The 20,795-nt window shown below is 40.4% G+C and overlaps 2 protein-coding genes across 3 annotated transcripts in view; one reads left to right on the forward strand and one right to left on the reverse strand.

Annotated features, from left to right (window-relative positions):
* Positions 1–14,425, reverse strand: part of PLAA (phospholipase A2 activating protein) — a 41,213-nt gene extending 26,788 nt beyond the window's left edge. The window contains exons 1-2 of one of the 2 annotated variants that reach the window (XM_009188660.4): positions 13,836–14,425; positions 4,260–4,453 (exon numbers count right to left, since the gene is read on the reverse strand). In XM_009188660.4, coding sequence (XP_009186924.3) covers positions 4,260–4,453; positions 13,836–13,984 — 343 coding nt within the window. In that variant the 5' untranslated portion in view covers positions 13,985–14,425. Of the gene's footprint in view, positions 1–4,259; positions 4,454–8,218; positions 9,309–13,835 lie in introns of those variants that run through there. The other variant, XM_031654288.1, reaches the window with a different exon arrangement.
* The window catches only part of IFT74 (intraflagellar transport 74), a 133,913-nt gene continuing 127,046 nt past the window's right edge, over positions 13,929–20,795 (forward strand). Inside the window, exon 1 of the mRNA XM_031654290.1 lies at positions 13,929–14,085. The gene's annotated coding sequence lies outside the window, so the exon portion shown is untranslated. The remainder of the gene's footprint in view (positions 14,086–20,795) is intronic.

Raw genomic sequence — 20,795 nt, forward strand, 5'->3', positions numbered from 1 at the left:
GAACTTAGAACATTCTGTAATATTAGAAAGCAAGGAAGACTACTGAAGGTCTTATTAAAAGGTCATAGGAGCCAATTTAAAGAGGTTTCCAATGGCCAGATATGAAACAATTTGAGAAATGTAAAGAAAAAAAAAGATATTCAGTAAACAACTCCTTCTGAAAATCAGTAAATAATTTAGGAGAAGGGTCAAGGCAAGCATTTATTCTGTCTTTTCTCTATAAAAGTTCCACATGGTAACCAGAGTTGATGTGGAAAGATCTATACAGAAAAGTGTTGGTGATCAAATGCAGAAATAATATTAGAATTACAGTACAATCATTTTGTTAATCTTAATAAAATATCGAATTGAGGAAATGATTATCAGTAGCTGCTAAAAATTACCATTATGTGAAAGGCTGATGGGAACTTTATAATGAATGAATGATACAATACTTGAACCCACTGATCAATCTTTATTTATTTATTTAATTTATTTTTTTTTTGAGACAGAGTCTCACTCTGTCGCCCAGGCTGGAGTGCAGTGGCACAATCTCCGCTCAATGCAAGCGCTGCCTCCCGGGTTCACGCCATTCTCCTGCCTCAGCCTCTGAAGTAGCTGGGACTACAGGCACCCACCACCACGCCCGGCTAATTTTTTGTATTATTAGTAGAGACAGGGTTTTGGCCTCGATCTCCTGACCCTGTGATCCAACCGCCTCGGCCTCCCAAAGTGCTGGGATTACAGGGGCGAGCCACTGCGCCCGGCTCCACTGATCAATCTTAATATCACGAAAAGATATTGTGTGCTTCCTGATGTGATACAACAGAAAATACAGAATTCCACATGTACTGTTGCCAGAAACTTGACTCTGAACCTGATAAAGCTACTAGATCTATCTAACAGCTTACAAGAAATATAGGTGACTGAAGAACACATTAAAGGGAACAACAAGGCTTTAACCAGTAAAATTGAGACTGTGGGAAATTCTACAGCTAAAATAATCTGGTTTCAAACAACAAGGAAAAAAGAAAGAAACTGACGATTGAAAGATGTAGGGCTGGGCACGGTGGCTCATGCGTGTAATCCCAGCACTTTGGGAGGCTGAGGCAGGCAGATCACCAGAGGTTAGGAGTTAGATATCAGCCTGGACAACATGGATCACCAGAGGTCAGGAGTCTGAGACCAGCCTGGACAACATGGCGAAACCCGTCTCTACTAAAACTACAAAAAACTTAGCCAGGCCTGGTGGTGGGCACCTGTAATCCCAGCTAATTGGGAGGCTGAGACAGGAGAATCACTTGAACCCGGGAGGCGGAGGTTGCAGTGAGCCGAGATTACGCCACTGTGCTCCAGCCTGGACAAAAGAGCGAGACTCCATCTCCCCTGTCAAAAAAAAAAAAAAAGATGTGGACCTTATTTGGGTCAGAATTCAAATACACTGTAAAAAACATTTATGACACAACTGGGTAAATTTGAACATTCACTTTGATAGTTGACAATAGATTAGTTTTTGTTTTGTTTTAGGTGTGATAATAATATTGTGGTTATTCTTTCCTTTTAGAGGACGAGAGTGTCTTTATCTTTTAGAAGGGTCAGCAAACTAATGCCAGTGAGCCACCCGTATTTGTACACCTAACAACCTAAGAATGGCTTTTACATATTTAAGTAATTGAGAGAAAAAGAATCAAAGGCAATCTTCTAATATGTGAAAATTCTATGAAATTCAAATTTCAGTGTTCACAAATGAAGAGTTATTGAAACACAGACATGCTCGTTTGTTTATTTACTGTCTATAGCTGCTGTGCACTGCAACTGCAGAGCTGAGCAGTTATGATAGCAACCATATGGCCTGAAAAGCCTAAAATGTATTTACTATCTGATCCTTTAAAGAAAAAGTTTGCCATCCCCTATTTTAGAGCCACATAATGAAGGATGTATTTATAAACGAAATAATAGAATATCAGAAATTTTTAAATAATGTAGCAGAAGGAGGGGAAGATGAAACAAAAATAAGATACCTCTACTTTTGTGTACATTCGATTTCCATAATAAAATTTTAAAAATCTGTATCACTCTGTATTGAAGATTTCTCACACAAACACACACATATGCACACAAACATTTAAAAATTCTTTCTGTTTTGGTTGGGCACAGTGGCTTACGCCTGTAATCCCAGTACTTTGGGAGACTGAGGCGGGTGGATCACCTGAGGTCAGGAGTTCGAGACCAGCCTGGCCAACATGGTGAAATCCCATCCCTATCTAAAAACACAAAAATAGGCCGGGCTTGATGGCTCACACCTGTAATTCCAGCACTTTGGGAGGTCAAGGCGGGCAGATCACAAGGTCAAGAGATCGACACCATCCTGGCCAACATGGTAAAACCCTGTCTTTACTAAAAATACAAAAATTAGCTGGGTGTGGTGGTGGGTGCCTGTAGTCCCAGCTACTCGGGAGGCTGAGGCAGAATTGCCTGAACCCGGGAGGCAGAGGTTGCAGTGAGCCGAGATCACGCCACTGCACTCCAGCCTGGTGACCACGCGAGACTCTGTCTAAAAACAAAACAAAACAAAACAAAACAATACAATAAAACACAAAAATGAGCTGAGCTGGGCGTGGTGGTGGGTGTCTGTAATTCCAGCTACTCTGGAGGCTGAGGCAGGAGAATTGCTTCAACCCGGGAGGCAGAGGCTGTAGTGACCCGAGATCACACTACTGCACTCCAGCCTGGTGACAGATGGAGACTGTCTCAAAATAAATTAATATTAAAATTAAAAAATTATTAAAAATAAAAAATTATTTTTGTTGGCTGGGTGCGGTGGCTCATGCCTGTAATCCCAGCACTTTGGGAGGCCAAGGTGGGCAGATTACGAGGTCAGGAGATCGAGATCATCCTGGCTAACATGGTGAAACCCCGTCTCTACTAAAAATACAAAAAAATTAGCCACGCTTGGTGGCAGGCACCTGTAGTCCCAGCTACTTGGGAGGCTGAGGAAGGAGAATGGCATGAACCCGGGAGGCAGAGCTTGCAGTGAGCCGAGATTACGCCACTGCACTCCAGCCTGGGCGACAGAGCAAGGCTCAGTCTCAAAAAAAAAAAATTATTTTTGTTTTTAGAGACAGGGTCTCACTCTATCACCCAGGCTGGAGTGCAGTGGCGCTGCAGCCTCCAACTCCTGGGCTAAAGTGATTTTCTCACCTCAACTTCCTGAGTAGCTGGGACTACAAGTATTCACTACCATGTCCAGCTAATTTTTTAATTTTTTGTAGAGATAGAGTCTTCCTATGTTGCTCAGGCTGGTCTCAAACTGCCTCTAGCAATCCTCCCGTCTTAGTCTCCCTAAGTGTTGGGATTACATGTATGAGTCATGGTGCGTGGCACATTATACAAATTCTTTAAAGGAATTAAGTTTAAAGTGTTTATGAAAAATGTTCCAAACCATTTCATTTATATTAAAAAAAAGTATACTTAGTGCACCAATTAAGCATGTCATTCTACAATAAAGAATTGTTAAGCCACACAGAAATCCAGAACTATCACGGAATCAGAAATATATACAAATCACAGAAAATAATATGCAAATGTATTAAATACTCTTCAATAATACCACAGCCCTAAACACACTGCTTCTGGCTGGGTCTTTTATTAAATACTTTTAGTTTTCCTGAATAAAAGCATTCATTGCATAAAATAGTTAAAAACCAAAGTCATGAAGTATATTCAAACTATATAGCCTCTTTTATTACTGAACACTTTTTTTTTTTTGAGACAACCTCCACTCTGTCACCCAGGCTGGAGTGCAGTGGCAGGATCTTGGCTCATTGTAACCTCTGCCTGCTGGGTTGTAGCCATTCTCATGCTTCAGCCTCCAGAGCAGCTAGGATTACTGGTGTGCACCACCACGCCTGGATAATTTTTGTATTTTTATTAGAGATGGGGTTTCGCCACGTTTTCCAGGCTGGTCCCGAACTCCTGGCCTCAAGTAATCTATCTCACTCTCTCAAAGTGCTGGGATTATAGGTGTGAGCCACTGTCCCCAGCCAATAACTGAACAGATTACTTTTTACATATATAAGCGTATCAACCTTTACTGATCACAACAAATTTTTAACAGAATTTACAAAACTAAGATAGCCCAAAAGGGTTTCCATTACCAAGCCACACCTATAGATAAAACAAAATATAATAAAAACTTGAGAAAATGGATATGTAAATTTTACTTTCAAAGGGATAAAACTTCTTCAAATAGAAAAATACCGAAGTATTATTATACTCACCAGTATTTTTGTGGCCTTTTAGAATATAAAGTGGCATTGGACTGTCCAGTGAGAAAATGCATATATTGTGGTCATTTCCACCAGTGGCAATTAGGCCATGAGGGTAGATGTCACTTGAGGGTATGATGCATACACAAGATACAAAATTGGAATGGCCACTCATACAGTGCATTTCTGTAAAGCCCCTGTTTGGACTGGAAAGACAAGATAATTAATAGATATATATCTGTACCCTGACTTAGCCTAGGACATAAACTGCCAAAGCACTCACTTTCATTTAGTGTCTAGACCAAACTTTAGAGTACATACTATCTTAAGAATCCATTGTTTTAAACTGAACCTTACATAATTCCTATGAACTACTATAGAGAATTACATTAGATTAAGAGAAGTTTGTTTAGTGTTTCATTGATAAGAATACATTGAAATAGAGAACCAGGGAAAAAGAAAGGGCAACAAATAATCATAACTCAGTTTTTTCTCAATCTCCAGGTAATTAGTGACTGTTACCCTAAGAAATCCCTGGCTAAATGAAACATAGGTGCAATTAAGATAATGAAATGTATTATTAAGAAGACCTAAATATAGTGACGACTTTTTCACATTACGAAGCATTGACTTAGTGCCCAGTAGTATGGTATAGTATGTGTTTCTACATAGCTAGAACACGGGTGGGTGTCAAATCTTTTGGCTTCCCTGGGCCACACTGAAGAAGAATTGTCTTAAGCCACGCATAAAATATACTAACACTAATGATAGCTGATAAGCTAAAACAATTTTAAAAAAACCCACCTAATACAGAAATATGTAAATGGCTACAGTATATTATATAATATATAATGTTATATGTAATTATGTGTATCAAGGAACACAGTACATTAATAATTGCCCTGGGATTAAAATGATTACCAATTTGTTATCTGTATCAATCACTTAGCATCACTGCCTTACTTAACAAGTTCAACCAGCAGATTATGATTTCTGTGTGGAAAGCAATAAATTAGCTGCTGAGAGGGATAAAAAGAATTATATCCCTAACTCAGCTAAATCAAAGAGTTTGCAGTCTAGTTGAAGAAGATAAGACAAGTGCACATAAAGAGACAAGACTCCCAGATAGGCCGGGCGTGGTGCTCACGCCTGTAATCCCAGCACTTCGGGAGGCCGAGGTGGGCGGATCACGAGGTCAGGAGATCGAGACCACGGTGAAACCCCGTCTCTATTAAAAAATACAAAAAAATTAGCCGGACGCGGTGGTGGGTGCCTGTAGTCCCAGCTACTCGGGAAGCTGAGGCAGGAGAATTGCGTGAACCCGGGAGGTGGAGCTTGCAGTGAGCCGAGATCATGCTACTGCACTCCAGCCTGGGCGACAGAGCGAGACTCCACCTCAAAACAAACAAACAAAAAAAAAGAGACAAGACTTCCAGATAAAGACTAAACTCATCTATTTTCACTTCCTTCCCAAATCCCACTAAAAACAATAAATAGTTACGTTTTTAAATAAAGCTTAATTAAACCCACAAGGCCAAGGAGAATGAAAAAAAAAAAAAAAGACATGAACACAATTTGAATATTTAAAGCCTACAGAAAAGTAGTAAGGGCCAAAGGAGACCTGAGTCCTAGCAGACAGCAGGACAACTGAAGAACCAATTTACCAACAAAGGGCTTAAGAACTAGAGAATATTCTGGGAAGTCAGCAGAGTCCGAAGCACCAGGTATCTGTCTTCCCACCTAGACAACAACGGTACTGGCAGAATCTGTCTGATGTAACTATTATGAAACTCTGCAGTGAATTGAAAGCTTGCAACTTCCAGGGGAAGGCTTGGATTGTAAATTGAGGTTAATTTTGATCAATGCCTGCTCTTGGCACAGTAGCAGTTACCTACACCTCACCCTTCTAGCCCCATGGCAGGTAGCCATGCATCTGTTCCCGGAGAACCTTGCTCACAGTTGTAGGAACTAGGGTTGGCAAAAAGGATCCTGTCCTCCAAATATCAGAGATCTGTTCTCTGATCACTGATTGCCTGCTTTGATCATAGAGCAACAACAAAGAGGCAGGCAGCCATTGTTGTTGCACCTCCCCCCACTGATACAAGCCTCTACCTCTTGAGCTGAAGTGACTTCCAAGGGGATTTAAAAGGCTGATGCCCGGCCAGGCACAGTGGCTCACGCCTGTAATACCAGCACTTTGGGAGGCTGAGGTGGGCAGATCACGGTCAGGAGATTGAGACCGTCCTGGCTAACATGGTGAAACCCCGTCTCTACTAAAAATACAAAAAATCAGCCGGGCGTGGTGGCAGGGGCCTATAGTACCAGCTACTCGGGAGGCTGATGCAGCAGAGTGGCGTGAATCCGGGAGGTGGAGCTTGCAATGAGCCAAGATTGCGCCACTGCACTCCAGCCTGGGCCACAGAGCGAGACTCCATCTCAAAAATGAAATAAAATAAAATAAATAAATAAATCAACTAAACACAAAAGAAGACAGTAATGCAGGAGATGAAGGACAAAAAAAACTTTAAGGCAGATAGAAAACAGACAGCAAAATGGTATCAGTGATTACTTTCAACGTAAATGAATTAAACTCTACAGTCAAAAGACAGAGATTGGCAGAAACCATTTTAAAAAACATAATCCAACTTGGTGCTCTTTTTATAAGAGACTCACTTTAGATCCAAAGACACAAATACACTGAAAGTGATAGGATGAAACAGGATATTCCATGAAAATAGCAAACAAAAGAAAGTAGGAGTAGCTATATTAACATCAGATGAAGTTGACCTTAAATCAAAAAAAGAAAATAAGAGACAAAGAAGGATATTATATATTAATAAAAAGTTCAGTGCAGGAAGAAGATATAACAATTATAAACATTTATGCACATAATATATAAAACAAAAACTGACATAATTGAAGTGATATATAGTTCTACAATAATAGTTGAAGACTTCAAAATCCCAATCTCAATAATGGATAGAATAATCAGACAGAACACATGTAAGGAAAAAGAGGACTTAACAAAATAAATCAACTAGAACTAACAGACATACAGAATATGCTATGTGAAAACAAAGACACCTGCTACAGAAAAAATACGGCAATACCTAGAAAAATTAAAAATAAAATTACCATATGATCCAGCAATTCCATTTCTAGGTATGTTCCCAATGGAAATGAAAGCAGGATCTTAAAGAGATATATGTACAACCATATTCAAAGTATCATTATTCACAATAGCTAAAATGTGACATCAACCTAAGTGTCCATCAATGGATGAATAAACAAAATGAGGTATAAACATGAAATTTTATTCAGCCTTAAAAAGGAGGGAAATTCTGACATATGCTACAACATGGAAGAACCTTGAGGACATTATGCTAAATGAAATAAGCCAGTTATAAAAAGGCAAATACTGTATGATCCCACTTATATGTGGAACTTAGAGCTGTCAAAATCACAGAGACATAAAGTAGAATGGTGGTTGCCAGGGTCTGGGGGTGGACAGAATGAGGAGTTATTGCTTAAACAGGTACACAGTTTCAGTATAAAGGGAAAAAAAGAGTTAAAAGATGGATAGTGGTGATGGTTACACATTATGAATATACTTAATACCATCGAACTGTACACTTTAAAATGGTTAAGATGGTAAATTTTATGTTATGTGTGTTTTCTCACAATAAAAAAATGGAGGAAAAGAATTAATAGCACTATATACCTCTAGAAATGAGGACAAAGAGGCAGGAACTAAGATAAGAAAGACTAATCGAAAGTCTTCAGAATCTGAAGCGTTATGAAAAAGTCTTCAAAGAAAGGTATCTGGGTAACCAATTTCAACTTGTTCACTTCATTTTAGTGGGTGTTGTTTTTGTTTTTTAATATGCTTTTGAAACCATTTTATCAATAAGTCCAGAGGAAGTCAAAAGAACATGTTTTAAAACCTGTATTATGTAAACCACTAAATCTACCTGCTATATGTATCCCTTAGCACTTCAAAGCATAGATGTTTGTGTGCATCTTCCATAGTGGTCTGTGAAGTTCTTAATGGCAGAATCCAGATTAGGTTCTTTGTATCTTCCCAAGTCCCTAGCACAATGTTTTACATGGTTAGCATTAAGTACTTCTTAAATTGATTTAAAAAAATACTTTAGATATTAAGACAAAAAAAGGCGGGGGTAGGGGTGGGCAGGCAGCTAGACAACCCAGCCAGACAACTGTCCTGCTAGCACTCAGCGAAAGTCTGAAGCTTTTTCTTTAAAAAGGTGAAAATCTTTGAATGGGGGCACATAAGGATAGTTGAGTCTTGGAGTGTGAAGAACTGGAGCCCAAGACCACCAAAACAAAACCCTGGAAACCACACCCTCATCCTCCAGGCAGCAGATCAGCCCAATATAATGGCCCTACCAGACAACTCAACAGTAAAACTCACAACCAACAAGCCCCATTCAGGAGCATAGATGTCCCAGGAGCTTCTTAATTCTCTACCCATAAGGCTGAGCACACAATAAAGATTACCAGACATCTGGGGAAAGCCTCCAGCATGAAATACAGTGATCAAAACAAACAGAGACGAGAAAAAAACCAATCTGGAGGAAAACAGACCATTAAGGAGAAAATAACTTAAAACATTTTTTAAAATTGTCCTTATCATCCTTAGAGGTGTAAGACATTGCAACCATGAAACAGGACATAATTTCACAAAAAGTCAAGGCAACCTGCTAGAGATTATAGACAAGAAAAAAAAAAAGAGAAATTTAGAAAGCAAGTTCAGTATCTGAATAAAAACAGTTTCAGAAAAAAGAAGACAGAAAAAATAAAGAGAAAGCAGCCAAAGAATTAATTGGGGAATTAATTGAAGAACATTTCCCAGACTTTATGGACATGAGTTTTCATAGTAAAAGGGCCCACCAATGGGCTGGAACAATGGATAGAAGTAGACTGCCTTACAGAAAGAAAAAAAACAGTAGTTCAAAAATCAGAATGGTTTCAGACTTCTCAACAGTAACACTAAAAGATGAAATAAAATGGATTCCATCACAATTCTGACAGAAAATTATTTTAAAATTAGAATGCTACAACCATTCAAATTATCGTTCCAGTAGCAAGGCAAAATAAAACCACTTTCAGACTTGCAAGGTCTTAAAACATTTATTACTGATGCACTATGTTTCAGGAAGCTCCTAGAGGTTATGTTCCAATAAGGCAACAAGGAAGAAACCAACAAAGAGAAAGCTAAAGGATACTGACAGTAAAAATCCAACACATGAGGTTCAAAAAAGTTATTTTGTAAACAACGATGAAGGGAAACCCCAGGATTAGTTGTGCATCAGAGGTAGACAGACCAGGTCAGAAAGTTTGCATTGTCACGAAGAGGAAATTGTAAAATATCCAATGTATCTAAATGCCTTAAGAGGTGATTTGGTAACGAACAAAGAATTTGAAGTTGAATCAGTGATAAATACATAGAAAGCTAAGCAAATGAAAACCAAAATAAAACAATTATTAGCCACATGGAGATCATAAAATTGTTGAGGAAGAGTTATCGATTATTCCACAGCTTAAATTGTAAGAGTCAGAGCACAGAAAAGATGGATATGGGATGGGGTGAGTGGAAGGCAGAAAGAGAGCCAAATTCTCATATTCTACAGTAGGAACTAATAGATTACACCTAAAAAAATCTATTAATATAGATTAATATAATCAGATCCTGTATCTGAAGATGTGTCTTCAAATATGGGTCGTTTTTCAAAAGGCAAGGCAATATAAAGGCAAAGTTGCTGAAGTCTTATCTCACTCATCTCTCCCTACCCAGAAGTCAATGACAGACAGACTTGGGAAATGTAATTTAGCTTGAAGTTAGCTTATAGAGGTCTGAAGTAGTCTGAAACAATGGCATGTTGCTGGCTTAGTTCAATGCCCAACTAACAGATATGTCTCCATTCTGAAAGGTGTTCAGAAGGTCCAGAGACTTTCCGGGTTTTCAAACAGCTTTTGTGAAAGACTAGGTATCTGGTTCAGTCTACTCTAAAACAGAACTATTTCTACCTCCCTAGAACTAACTTCCCCCATTATTCCCAGTCCATCCCTACATGAACCTTAGCAACAACATATATGGAAAGCAGTGGTAAATTTCATCTGCATTAGAGGTAGACAGACCAGGTCAGATTCGGTAAGAGGCAATTTGGTAATGAACAATGAATCTGAAGTTGAATTGCTGGTACTGATTCAAATTTACAGTGGTAAATTTCATTTACCACTTGGCTACATGGGAAAGCAAATTTCATTTACTACTTGGTTCCAAACATTTATAGGATTTCATTAACTTTATTAATATGCTGTTATGAGCTGGGAGTGCTGGCTCACACCTTTAATTCCAACACTTTGGGAGGCTGAGGCAGGAGGATTGCTATAAGCCCAGGAGTTTGAGACCATCCTCGGCAATCTAGTAAGACCCCCATCTCTACAAAAATAAATAAAAGTTAGCCGGGCATGGTGGTTCTCGCCTGTAGTCCCAGTTACTTAAGAGGCTGAGGTGGTGGGAGGATTGTTTGAGCCCAGAAGATCGAGGCTGCAGTGAGCAGTGATCATACCATTGCACTCCACCCTGGGCAACAAAGTGAGACCCTGTCTCAAAAAAAACAAAATGACACACATATACTATTATGGCCTGAATGTGTCCCCCAAAGTTCATATGCTGGAAACTTAATCTTTAATGCAACCATGTTGAGAAGTAGGACCTTTAAGAGGTGATTCGATCGGGAGGGTTCTGCCCCCATGAATGGATTAATGTCATTATTGCTTAGAGAGTGGCTTTGTTATAAAAGCAAGTTTGTCCCCCCATGCCTCTTGCTGTGTGCTCTCTTGCCCTTCCACCATGGGATGATGTAGCAGCAAAGAGGACCTCTCAAGATGCCGATACCTTGATACTGGACTTCCCAGTATCCAGAACTATGAAAAATAAATTTCTTTTCTTTATAACTTACCCAGTCTGTAGTACTCTGCTACAGCAACACAAAAGAGAAGACACGTATCATGAAATAAAAATTGTCAATATGTCAGACTTGAGGACACTTCTACAACACTAAAGGTACGGTTGAGACACTTTAGTTGGCATCAATAAGAACTTAATCACCTAATGACTATAAAACACTCTAACCCTGGGGTATCCAATCTTTTGACTTTCCTGGGCCACGTTGCAAGAAAAATTGTCTTTGGCCACGCATAAAATACACTAATAATTACAACAGCTGATGAGCATTTAAAAACATCACAAAAAAGCCTCATAATGTTCTAAGACAGTTTATGAATTTGTGTTGGGTCACTGTCAAAGTCACCCATGGGTCACAGGATGGACAAGTTTGCTAACGTAACCAGCTGGATATGAGAGACTAGATAATCTTATCTCACTACGCACTAACACTGTAACTGGCAAAATGCAAGTTCTTCATCGGTGTTAGATAAATACATACAGGAATGAATTTTGAAAAACAAAAACAAAAAAATCATGAGTTCGGCCAGGCATGGTGGGTCACACCTGTAATCCCAACACTGGGAGGCCAAGGTGGGCAGATCATCTGAGGTCGGGAGTTCAAGACCAGCCTGACCAACATGGAGAAATCTCTAAATTTCAGCTCTACTAAAAATACAAAATCAGCTGGGCGTGGTGGCACATGCCTGTAATCCCAGCTACTTGGGAGGCTGAAGCAGGAGAATCGCTTGAACCCCGGAGGCAGAGGTTGCAGTGAGCCAAAATCGTGCCACTGCACTCCAGCCTGGGCAACAAGAGCGAAACTCTGCCTCAAAAAGAAAAAAAAGAAAAAAAAAAAGAAAAGAAATCAATAGTTCAATGAAAAACAAAATCACTTTTCAAATAGAGAATCAGTTCAGCCCAAAGTTCTTCAAGTTCCTGGTAAGTACAACCACTCCAGTGATTAAACTCTTGTCAAACTAGTAGTCCCAAAACTTTAATGACAGGATTCCACTATTAAAACAGGCATCCTTGACTATACTCCTTACTGCAATGGTTATATTCTACTGGGCTTATGCGTCTACTGGATTCCATTTTAAAGGTTAAAAACTTAATAACTCAAACAAAAAGTTAAATATTAGTGTTACTAAGTAGTTTTGGATATTATAGAATTTTAGAGTTAGGAGAGATCTTTAGAGATCATCTCATTCAATTCAATACAGGAATTTGCTCTATACTATACCTAGTCTAGTGGACCATCTTGTGTTGATTATACTACTTCAAAAGCCTCCAAACAAACCTACTTCTACACTTATCCCTTCCCAATCTATTCTCTATCATCAGCTAGCAGAAACTTCTCAACACGGAAATCAGATTATGTTGCTCCCTGCTTGAAACTATTTGAAGGCTTCCATTTGCAAACTCCATAACCTGGCTCTTGCCAGCCTCAAAGATCTGCCCTCAGCTCACAGCTAAATTCCTCCTGTTTGCTCCTCCTGCTGTCTGGAATGCTTTTCCAATTCAACCCTCCCCATTTGCTCTTCCACGACCAGCTCCATCCATCTCATGCTTCAAATGTCAGCTTTAAACAAACAACTCCTCAGAGAGGCTTCCTTTAATATCTCTCCACCTAATTATTAACTGTATGTTTTCTTCATATGCCAGTTTTTAATTATTTATTGGCTTGTTTTTTAATGTATCTTCCCCATCAGACTGTAAGAAAGCTCCAGAAAAACTGGCAACTTGTCTGCCTTTATTCCTCTCCAGTATCCCAAACAAATAGGAGGCACTCAATAGTTATCAACTGAATTTATGGATGGTGACTCAAATTCTGAAATTCCTAACAGTGGGAGAGCTACTAAATAACAAAATAACCTCAATTCTTCTTTCTGTGAACTGAAATCTGTCTTCTAGTTCTTAAATACCCTGCTACAACCAGCCAAATCAGGGCTGAGCCCGTGAACTCGATCAGGACTGATTCCTAACCTTTTTTTTTTTGGTTCGTGAACCTTTCTGACAAATCCTTTGAAGGTAATGAATGCTCCTTCTCCTCAAGAAACAGCACATGAACAGAAACAAAACATCCAAGAGGTTTCACTCCCTCAAGACCAGCACAGACCATAGACTAAAATTCTAACCTGGACGAGAAGAGGATTCAGCAATACAATTTTTGAGAACTAAAGTCTTCAAAAATTAAATTTTAGAGAAGACTACAGAGCATCTTCTTCGAAAATAAAAAAAGGGACATGTCAGATGTCTTCAAACTACCTCACTTCAGAGGGTGCAATTGGAATCAGTAAATTTTCAAGTCTAAAAGAAACTTGGGAGATCATCGTCCAAAAACTGAAGGCCCAAAAGGTAGGAGACTGGTCTGCGGTCAAGTTAGCACAACAAGGCTGGTCTTTGGTCCCCCAAACCGGTGCTCTTTCCACTTAAATCTCGATGGTTTCTTACACAGAGTTTCAGTAGTCTGAGAATTGGAAGGGAGCGGAGAGCAGAGGGAAGACTGGGGGGAGAGAGAGACGGCAGGATTGACAGGGAAGGGTCACTCTCTTTCCACTCTCCGGGAAGCGTGCAACACAGCCGGGGGCAACCTGGGGGCAACTCCCAGGGCTCACCTGTCTGGGGCCCAGAGGCGGGTGGTGCGGTCTCGGGACACGGACACAAAGGCCCCCGGCGGAAAGGGACAGCACACCAGGCCCCGTACGTCCAGCTCGTGGCCCCGGAGCGAGCAGCTCAGCCGGTACCTGGTGGCGCCGCTCGTCATGGCCAGTGTCTGTCGGGCGCCTGGTGCCCGGGCACTGCGCAAGTCCAGTCCGTAGGGGCGACTCGGAGAGCGCCGGGCCGCGGCCGGAGAAGGGCCTGTAGGTAAGTGGCGGCCGCAGACCGGAAGAGCCCGAGAGCCGGTACGGAAGGGCGGCTGGGAAGGGGCGCGCCGAGCGGGCCGAGTGACACAGCAAGCCTGACAGGCACACCGGAATTCATCATCGGCCTCAGCCCTCCATGACGCAGAGTGTGTGCGTCCCGGCAGCTGACGGCGATGTGGAGCTGAGCTCGCTTTACTCCTGGGCTCGGGACTCCCCGCCGAGGAAGAGAGAAAGAGCCCCGCCCTGCCACCAGGACGCCAGACCCGGGGATCCTTCCCAAACCCAGATCTCTTCCGACTCCGGGCCCAACCGTTTGTCGTAATTCGGGACGCGGGCCGGGACTACAACTCCCATAATGCCGCGCCAGTTGGCGTGAACATCCAGCGCGCCGAATCCGGATATTTTAAGCCTGAGTTCTTCGCGCTGGGCTTGGCGGAATGGCTGAGTGAGATTGTTTGGTGTCTACTGTTAGGTCATCCTCACCTCTTTTCCCTGATAATCTCGAGGTTTTTGCAAGTTAAGTGTGTTTTTCAATTAAAACGAGAAAGCTTGAGGCCAAACTGGGAACTATTAATCACTGAACTATTCCTCCGTTTCAAGTTATCCGAATCTCCTACCCTCTATTGTCAAATTTACAAACAAATGCAGTGGTCCAAGTCAATTTTTTAAAGGTATAACTACTTTTTTCTGGCGACTTGTTAAAATGTAGATTCTGATTCAGTAGGTCTGGGTTAGCGCCGAGATACGTATTGTTAACAAGCCCCCCGCCCACCCACCCGTGGTGCTACTTGCTGGTCATTATCAGATCTTATTGAGTACCAGGGTCAACATGACCTGTCTCTTTACTTTGTTTCCCTCCCATCCGCTATTCTCTCGCATCCAACTACACTTTTCTACAAACCTTTCTAAATTGCTAAGCCCAATTCACACTTTTCTGATTTCTCCCCTCCTAAAACTCCTACTCTAGGTTTGGAATCACTTTTCTCCTGGTTTGGGAGATCATTCTTGAAATGTTGCCTTTTGATACTTCTTTGCTACCATATCCCCTCCCTGGGTGGATTATTTACTACTTTGCTTATTTCTAAAGTTGTATTCCCATATTGTCTTTTCCAAACTCTAGATCTGTATTTCTAGCTATCTGTTAGAAATCTCTACCAATTAGTCTTACTTAAATTATTTCAACTTTTCTTTAGCCTTTCTACCCCTTCTCTCCAGCCAATCCTACACATTAAAATATATTTGTGAAATACACGCTTTATTGTTTTTTATCTGCTTGACGACCTCTGATGGCTTTCCATTTTTTGTTGTTGTTGTTTTTTGTTTGTTTGTTTGTTTGAGACGGAGTGTTGCTCTGTTGCCAAGGCTGAGTGCAGTGGCGCGATCTCGGCTCACTGGAACCTCCGCCTCCCGGGTTCAAGCGATTTTCCTGCCTCAGCCTCCCGAGTAGCTGGGACTACAGGAGCGCGTCACCACGCCCAGCTAAATTTTGTATTTTTAGTAGAAACGAAGTTTCACCATGTTGGCCAGGCTAGTCTCAATCTCTTGACCTTGTAATCTGTCGGCCTCTGCCTTCCAAAGTACTGGATTACAGGCGTGAACCACCATGCCCGGCTGGCTTTCCATTCTTACAGTACAGCATTACATAGGGCCTTTCACACAATCTCCCTAATCTGTTTTACTAGATTCATCTCTCTCTGTTTTCTCTCTTATTCTAGCCACTTCGAATTTGTCACCATTCCCTGAACACATTATACTGTATGCTGTCCATGTCTCTATGCTCTTTGTACATGCATTTTTTTTTTTTAACTTAGAATTCCACTTTCTCCATCTGTCATAGTTCAACACCAGTTTATCTTCTGGTTTCTTCTAGTTCCTCTGGGGAACCAATGCAGTTTTATTTGTTGTCAATATAGTATTTACTGCATTCTAATATATTCTTTTATGTCTGTCTTTTCTACCGGACTACATTTTATTATTATCAAGACCTTTTATTTTACATGAATCTTAACCATCTAGTTTACTGCCTCCTATATAACAGGAAATGTTTTTCAACTTTGTATAGTATTCGGTTTACCAATTTTCACAGTCTCTCATTTAGTTCTCACAATAACCCTGCAAGGTAGATAGTATTATTATTCCCATTTCACACATGAAGAATTTGCCTCGTTTAAAAAATGTTAATTTGGAGGCCATTAGGTTGAGATAGCTCCAGCTCTGGAGCCCAACTCAATGTAAACAGTAAAATGAAACTTAAGCTTAACTAACAGAAACAAACCTCTAACTATGGACTTTCCACTTTAACCAATCAAGTAAGTATATTTTCTTGGTCTTGCTTCCACCAACCCTTTATAAAAGTTTTCGCCTCATGCTGTAATTGCCCAACTGTGTTCTTATCTGCTGCCTTCCAAAAAACCAATGCACTGAGAACTACAAATGTTGCAGCAGAGAAAGATGAATAATCACAGGGCCAGCCGAGCGAGGAGGATGGGAGATATTTCTCAAATCCACCTCCAAGAATGTAGAGGCTAGGTTTTTAAAGGATCAGTTGGTGGGCAGGAGGCTAGGAAATGGGAAATGCTAATTGGTTGGGTCAAGGATGAATCACAGGCGTGTCAGAACTATCTTCCTGAACCTGAGTCATTTCTGACGAGTGGGGTTCACAGGTCCAGGTTGTGTCTGTTGGTCTGCCAAAATGCTAAATTTGAAAAATATCTCAAAGACCAGTTAATTAGGTTTCACAATAGTAATGTCATCTGTAGGAGTAGTTGGCGAAGTTACAAGTCTTGTGACCTCTGGTTACATGACTCCAGAGCAGGAGGCTCTATAGAAAAGCAAGCTAATTATTCTGGATGAGGTGGCTCTCCCTGTAATCCTACAACTTGGGAGGCCGAGGCAGGTGGATCACGAGGTCAGGAGATCGAGGCCGTCCTGGCTAACACAGTGAAACCTTGTCTCTACTAAAAATACAAAAAAATAGCTGGGCACGGCGGCATGTACCTGTAGTCCCAGCTACTCAGGAGCCTGAGGCAAGAGAATCGCTTGAACCTGGGAGGCAGAGGTTGCAGTGAGCCGAGATAGCGCCACTCCACTCCAGCCTGGGCGACAAAGCAAGACTCTGTCTCAAAAAAAAAAAAAAACAGTGAAATATGAACTTCATCTTTAAGGATGGTTATCAGCTTCTAAATCACATTTGTCTTGCCGGTCCTGTAGAACATTACAGAAAATGTTTCAAAGCTAATACATTTCAATATCCCAAAAGATAATTGCTGTTTTCAAGTTTTTGGTGCCCAAAAAGGAGAAAAACATTCTTCTAGTGCTAATACATTTAGTAAGCTTTTTTCTTGGCTTTTAATAAGTCTTTTGTTAAACATTTAAGGACACTTTATCTTTTCTTTTCATATGCTTTGAAATATTGTCTAGATAATTACATAATTCATTGAAAGATGGCTAACGTGAATATTCATTATGATTTTTATTGTCCCCTTATTGAAAGTTTATTTATTTTTTTAACTTTTTTTTTTTTTCTTGAGATGAAGTCTTACTCTTGTCGTCAAGCTGGAGTGCAATGGTACAATCTTGGCTCACTGCAACCTCTGCCTCTCGGGTTCAAGCAATTCTCCTGTTTCAGCCTCCCGCGTAGCTGGGATTACAGGTAGCTGTCACCACGCCCAGCTAATTTTTGTATTTTTAGTAGAGACATGTTTCACCATGTTGGCCAGGCTGGTCTCGAACTCCTGACCTCAGGTGATCCACTCGCCTTGGCCTCCCAAAGTGCTGAGATTACAGGCGTGAGCCACCGTGCCTGGCCAAAAGTTTATTTTTTAAAAGTATTACTAATGCATTCTTTGGTTTAAAATTCAAAAGATGTAAAGGATGCACATTTTCAAACCCTAACCACCCAGTTTTCCTCTCTGGAGGCTTCTCAGTTTCTTGTGTTGTTCCCAAAGATTGTTTATACAGATGCAAGAAAATGTTAGCATTGAATACTTATTCACCTTAGTTTATATGTCTTGGAAAACTTTCCATATTGTATGGGAAGAAGAAAACTTTTCCTCTACCCTGTCATGTTCACTATTCAAGGGCCTATGAGTTAAACTGACAAAAGACAGACTAACAGGAGAAAAATATCAATTTCTTATGCATAAAACAGCTAACAAAAGCAGCAGCTGGCTAGTCAAATGGTTAAACTTTAAGGCTTACATAACTAAGTAGGGAAAATGGTGGGGGAGAAACAGCTTTTACAGGGAAAAATAGAAACATTGACTTTTAGGAGAACAAATAAGAAAGTTTGTGTTCATCTATATGGTTAGGAGTGGTGTTTCCAGCTTCTTCAAGGCCATAAGTTAGGGGATTTATGGTAGCATCATTCCCCAGAAATTTTGCTTTTAGTCAGATAAGGAACTCTGGCGCAATCTTGGCTCACTGCAAGCTCCACCTACCAGGTTCATGCCATTCTCCTGCCTCAGCCTTCTGAGTAGCTGGGACTACAGGCACCTGCCACCACGTCTGGCTAATTTTTTGTATTTTTAGTAGAGACGGGGTTTAACCATGTTAGCCAGGATGGTCTCAATCTCCTGACCTCATGATCCACCCGCCTCGGCCTCCCAAAGTGCTAGTATCACAGGTGTGAGCCACCGCGCCTGGCCAAAATATTTTTATACCAGCTCTGGGGTTCGTAGTCAGCCTCTGCAATATCAGTATACAAAGGGCATCGTTTTTTATAGATGGCCAAATTTCATGTGATTTTATGACTGTAGCATTATTAATTCAGTGTTGTTTGATTTTTTTCCTGTTCTTTCTCTGTAACATGCACTGTTCAAAGAAATAACCTTGGACAATGAGCATATGTCATTTATATGTATGAATTCAGTGTGAATATGTGCTGACTTCCTGGAAGTGGAGTTACTAGGTCAAAGGACATGTGCATTTGGATGTCTATAGCCATCTTCTTTCAATAGACACTCCTACCAGTGTATCCAAAATCTTAGTTGATGTACCTATTCACTAGTAAGTTCACTAACTTTTCTCTATTTTGTAGTAGAATAACTTAATGATGTCACTCCTCAAAGTTTCTTTTCTTTTTTAAAATTCATTTTTGTTTTCATTTTCTGTAGGGGGGGGTCTCACTATGTTGCCCAGGCTGGTCTTGAACTCCTGGCCTCAGTGACCATCCTGCCTTGGCCTCCCAAAGTGTTGGGATTAGAGGCATGAGCCACCACACCTGGCCAAAAAGTTTATTTTCTTAAAAAACCTACACACATCCTACAAAGACATTTTTGAGTTATTTTGTTAACGTTTTTCTTCTGTGCACCCTGGGCTACATAAGCATGACTGGCCATATTCAGTACCACGTGGTATCCTCTTCATTGGGCCTTATTGTCCCTGACTCTACTGAGTACCCACTTGCCCCCTTCCCTACTCTGTCATTCTCCCTTTAAAACATCCAATCACTGCTGTACAAATCAAGGTTGAATTCCTTTCACATTGGACTATTTTCCCTATTGCAGTAGTAAATTATGGATAAAAATGTGTCCTTACTGTCAGGGTTTGTTATCTTTGACAACAAAAGTAAATATATAATTGCAAGTTATAATGAGTGATATGTAGTGTTAAAATAATGAAATTGGAGGCCATTAGACTGAAGTCGCTTTAATGCACTGAGTTCCTACATAGGGAAACAAACTTAAAATGGAATCACAAGTGGCCAACTAGTCATCAGTTATATTGTCTTGAACTTGCCACAAGAACAGTCAAAATAAGGCAACTGCTCAAACTTTAACCAATCAAATAATTTCTTTGCTATGCTCTGCATTTACTCTCTGAAAGCTTTCAGCTACCTCTAGAGGAGCCCCAAACCACTTATGATTTGGAGCTGCCCAATTCATGAATTGCTGTCTGTTCAAACAAGCTCTTTAAAATTTTAATGTTCCAAAGTTTACCTTCTAACAGGAATAGTACAGGGTGCACTGAGGACATATAATGAGGTGGGAGACCAGAAGGAGTTGGAGCACTAATCTAGTATGGACTGTCAGAGAAGAAGACCTCTCTAATAAAAGACATTTGGGTTAAGACTTGAATGATGAACAGGACTTTGGACAGTGAAAAGCAGAGGGACAAAGATTCCAGGAAGAGAGAATTGCAGTGAAAAGGACTAGAGACAGAAAGGAACTTGATACACAAATAGTCTTACAATAAACTTACAATTTGACATAACCTGATTACTAACCAAATTATAACTTGATATAACCTAATTACAATTTGATATAACCTTAAAAGCAACAGAACCTAATACATAATGATCCAAAGTCAAATAAGATATGGTGCCTACTCTCAGGAACTCAGAGGCGAATAAGTGGTATGTATTCCTATTCTCTATTCCTTTTTCATCATGAAAAAGATATGGGGACAGGGATCAATACTTATTAGCCAAATGAGCTTAAGCATATTATTTAATCTCTTTAAAACTTGGATAATAGTATCTGTTCTGCCAGTTTCAACTGTTAATATCTGTCAGGGTCCTTAAGTGCAAGAAACAGAAATCATCTATAAATGATATAAAAGCTGAAAATGAATTTATTAAAGGACATCAAGCAGCTCACAGACTCTCCCAGAAGCTGAAGAAACAAGCTAGAGGTTCTCCTCCCAATAAAGCCTCTGGGTACCAACACTGCAGCCTGCACCAACACACTGATGCTGGACACTGGTTGCTGG

This window comes from Papio anubis, chromosome 13, assembly GCF_008728515.1.
Source record: "Papio anubis isolate 15944 chromosome 13, Panubis1.0, whole genome shotgun sequence".
Classification (NCBI taxonomy): Eukaryota; Metazoa; Chordata; class Mammalia; order Primates; family Cercopithecidae; genus Papio; species Papio anubis.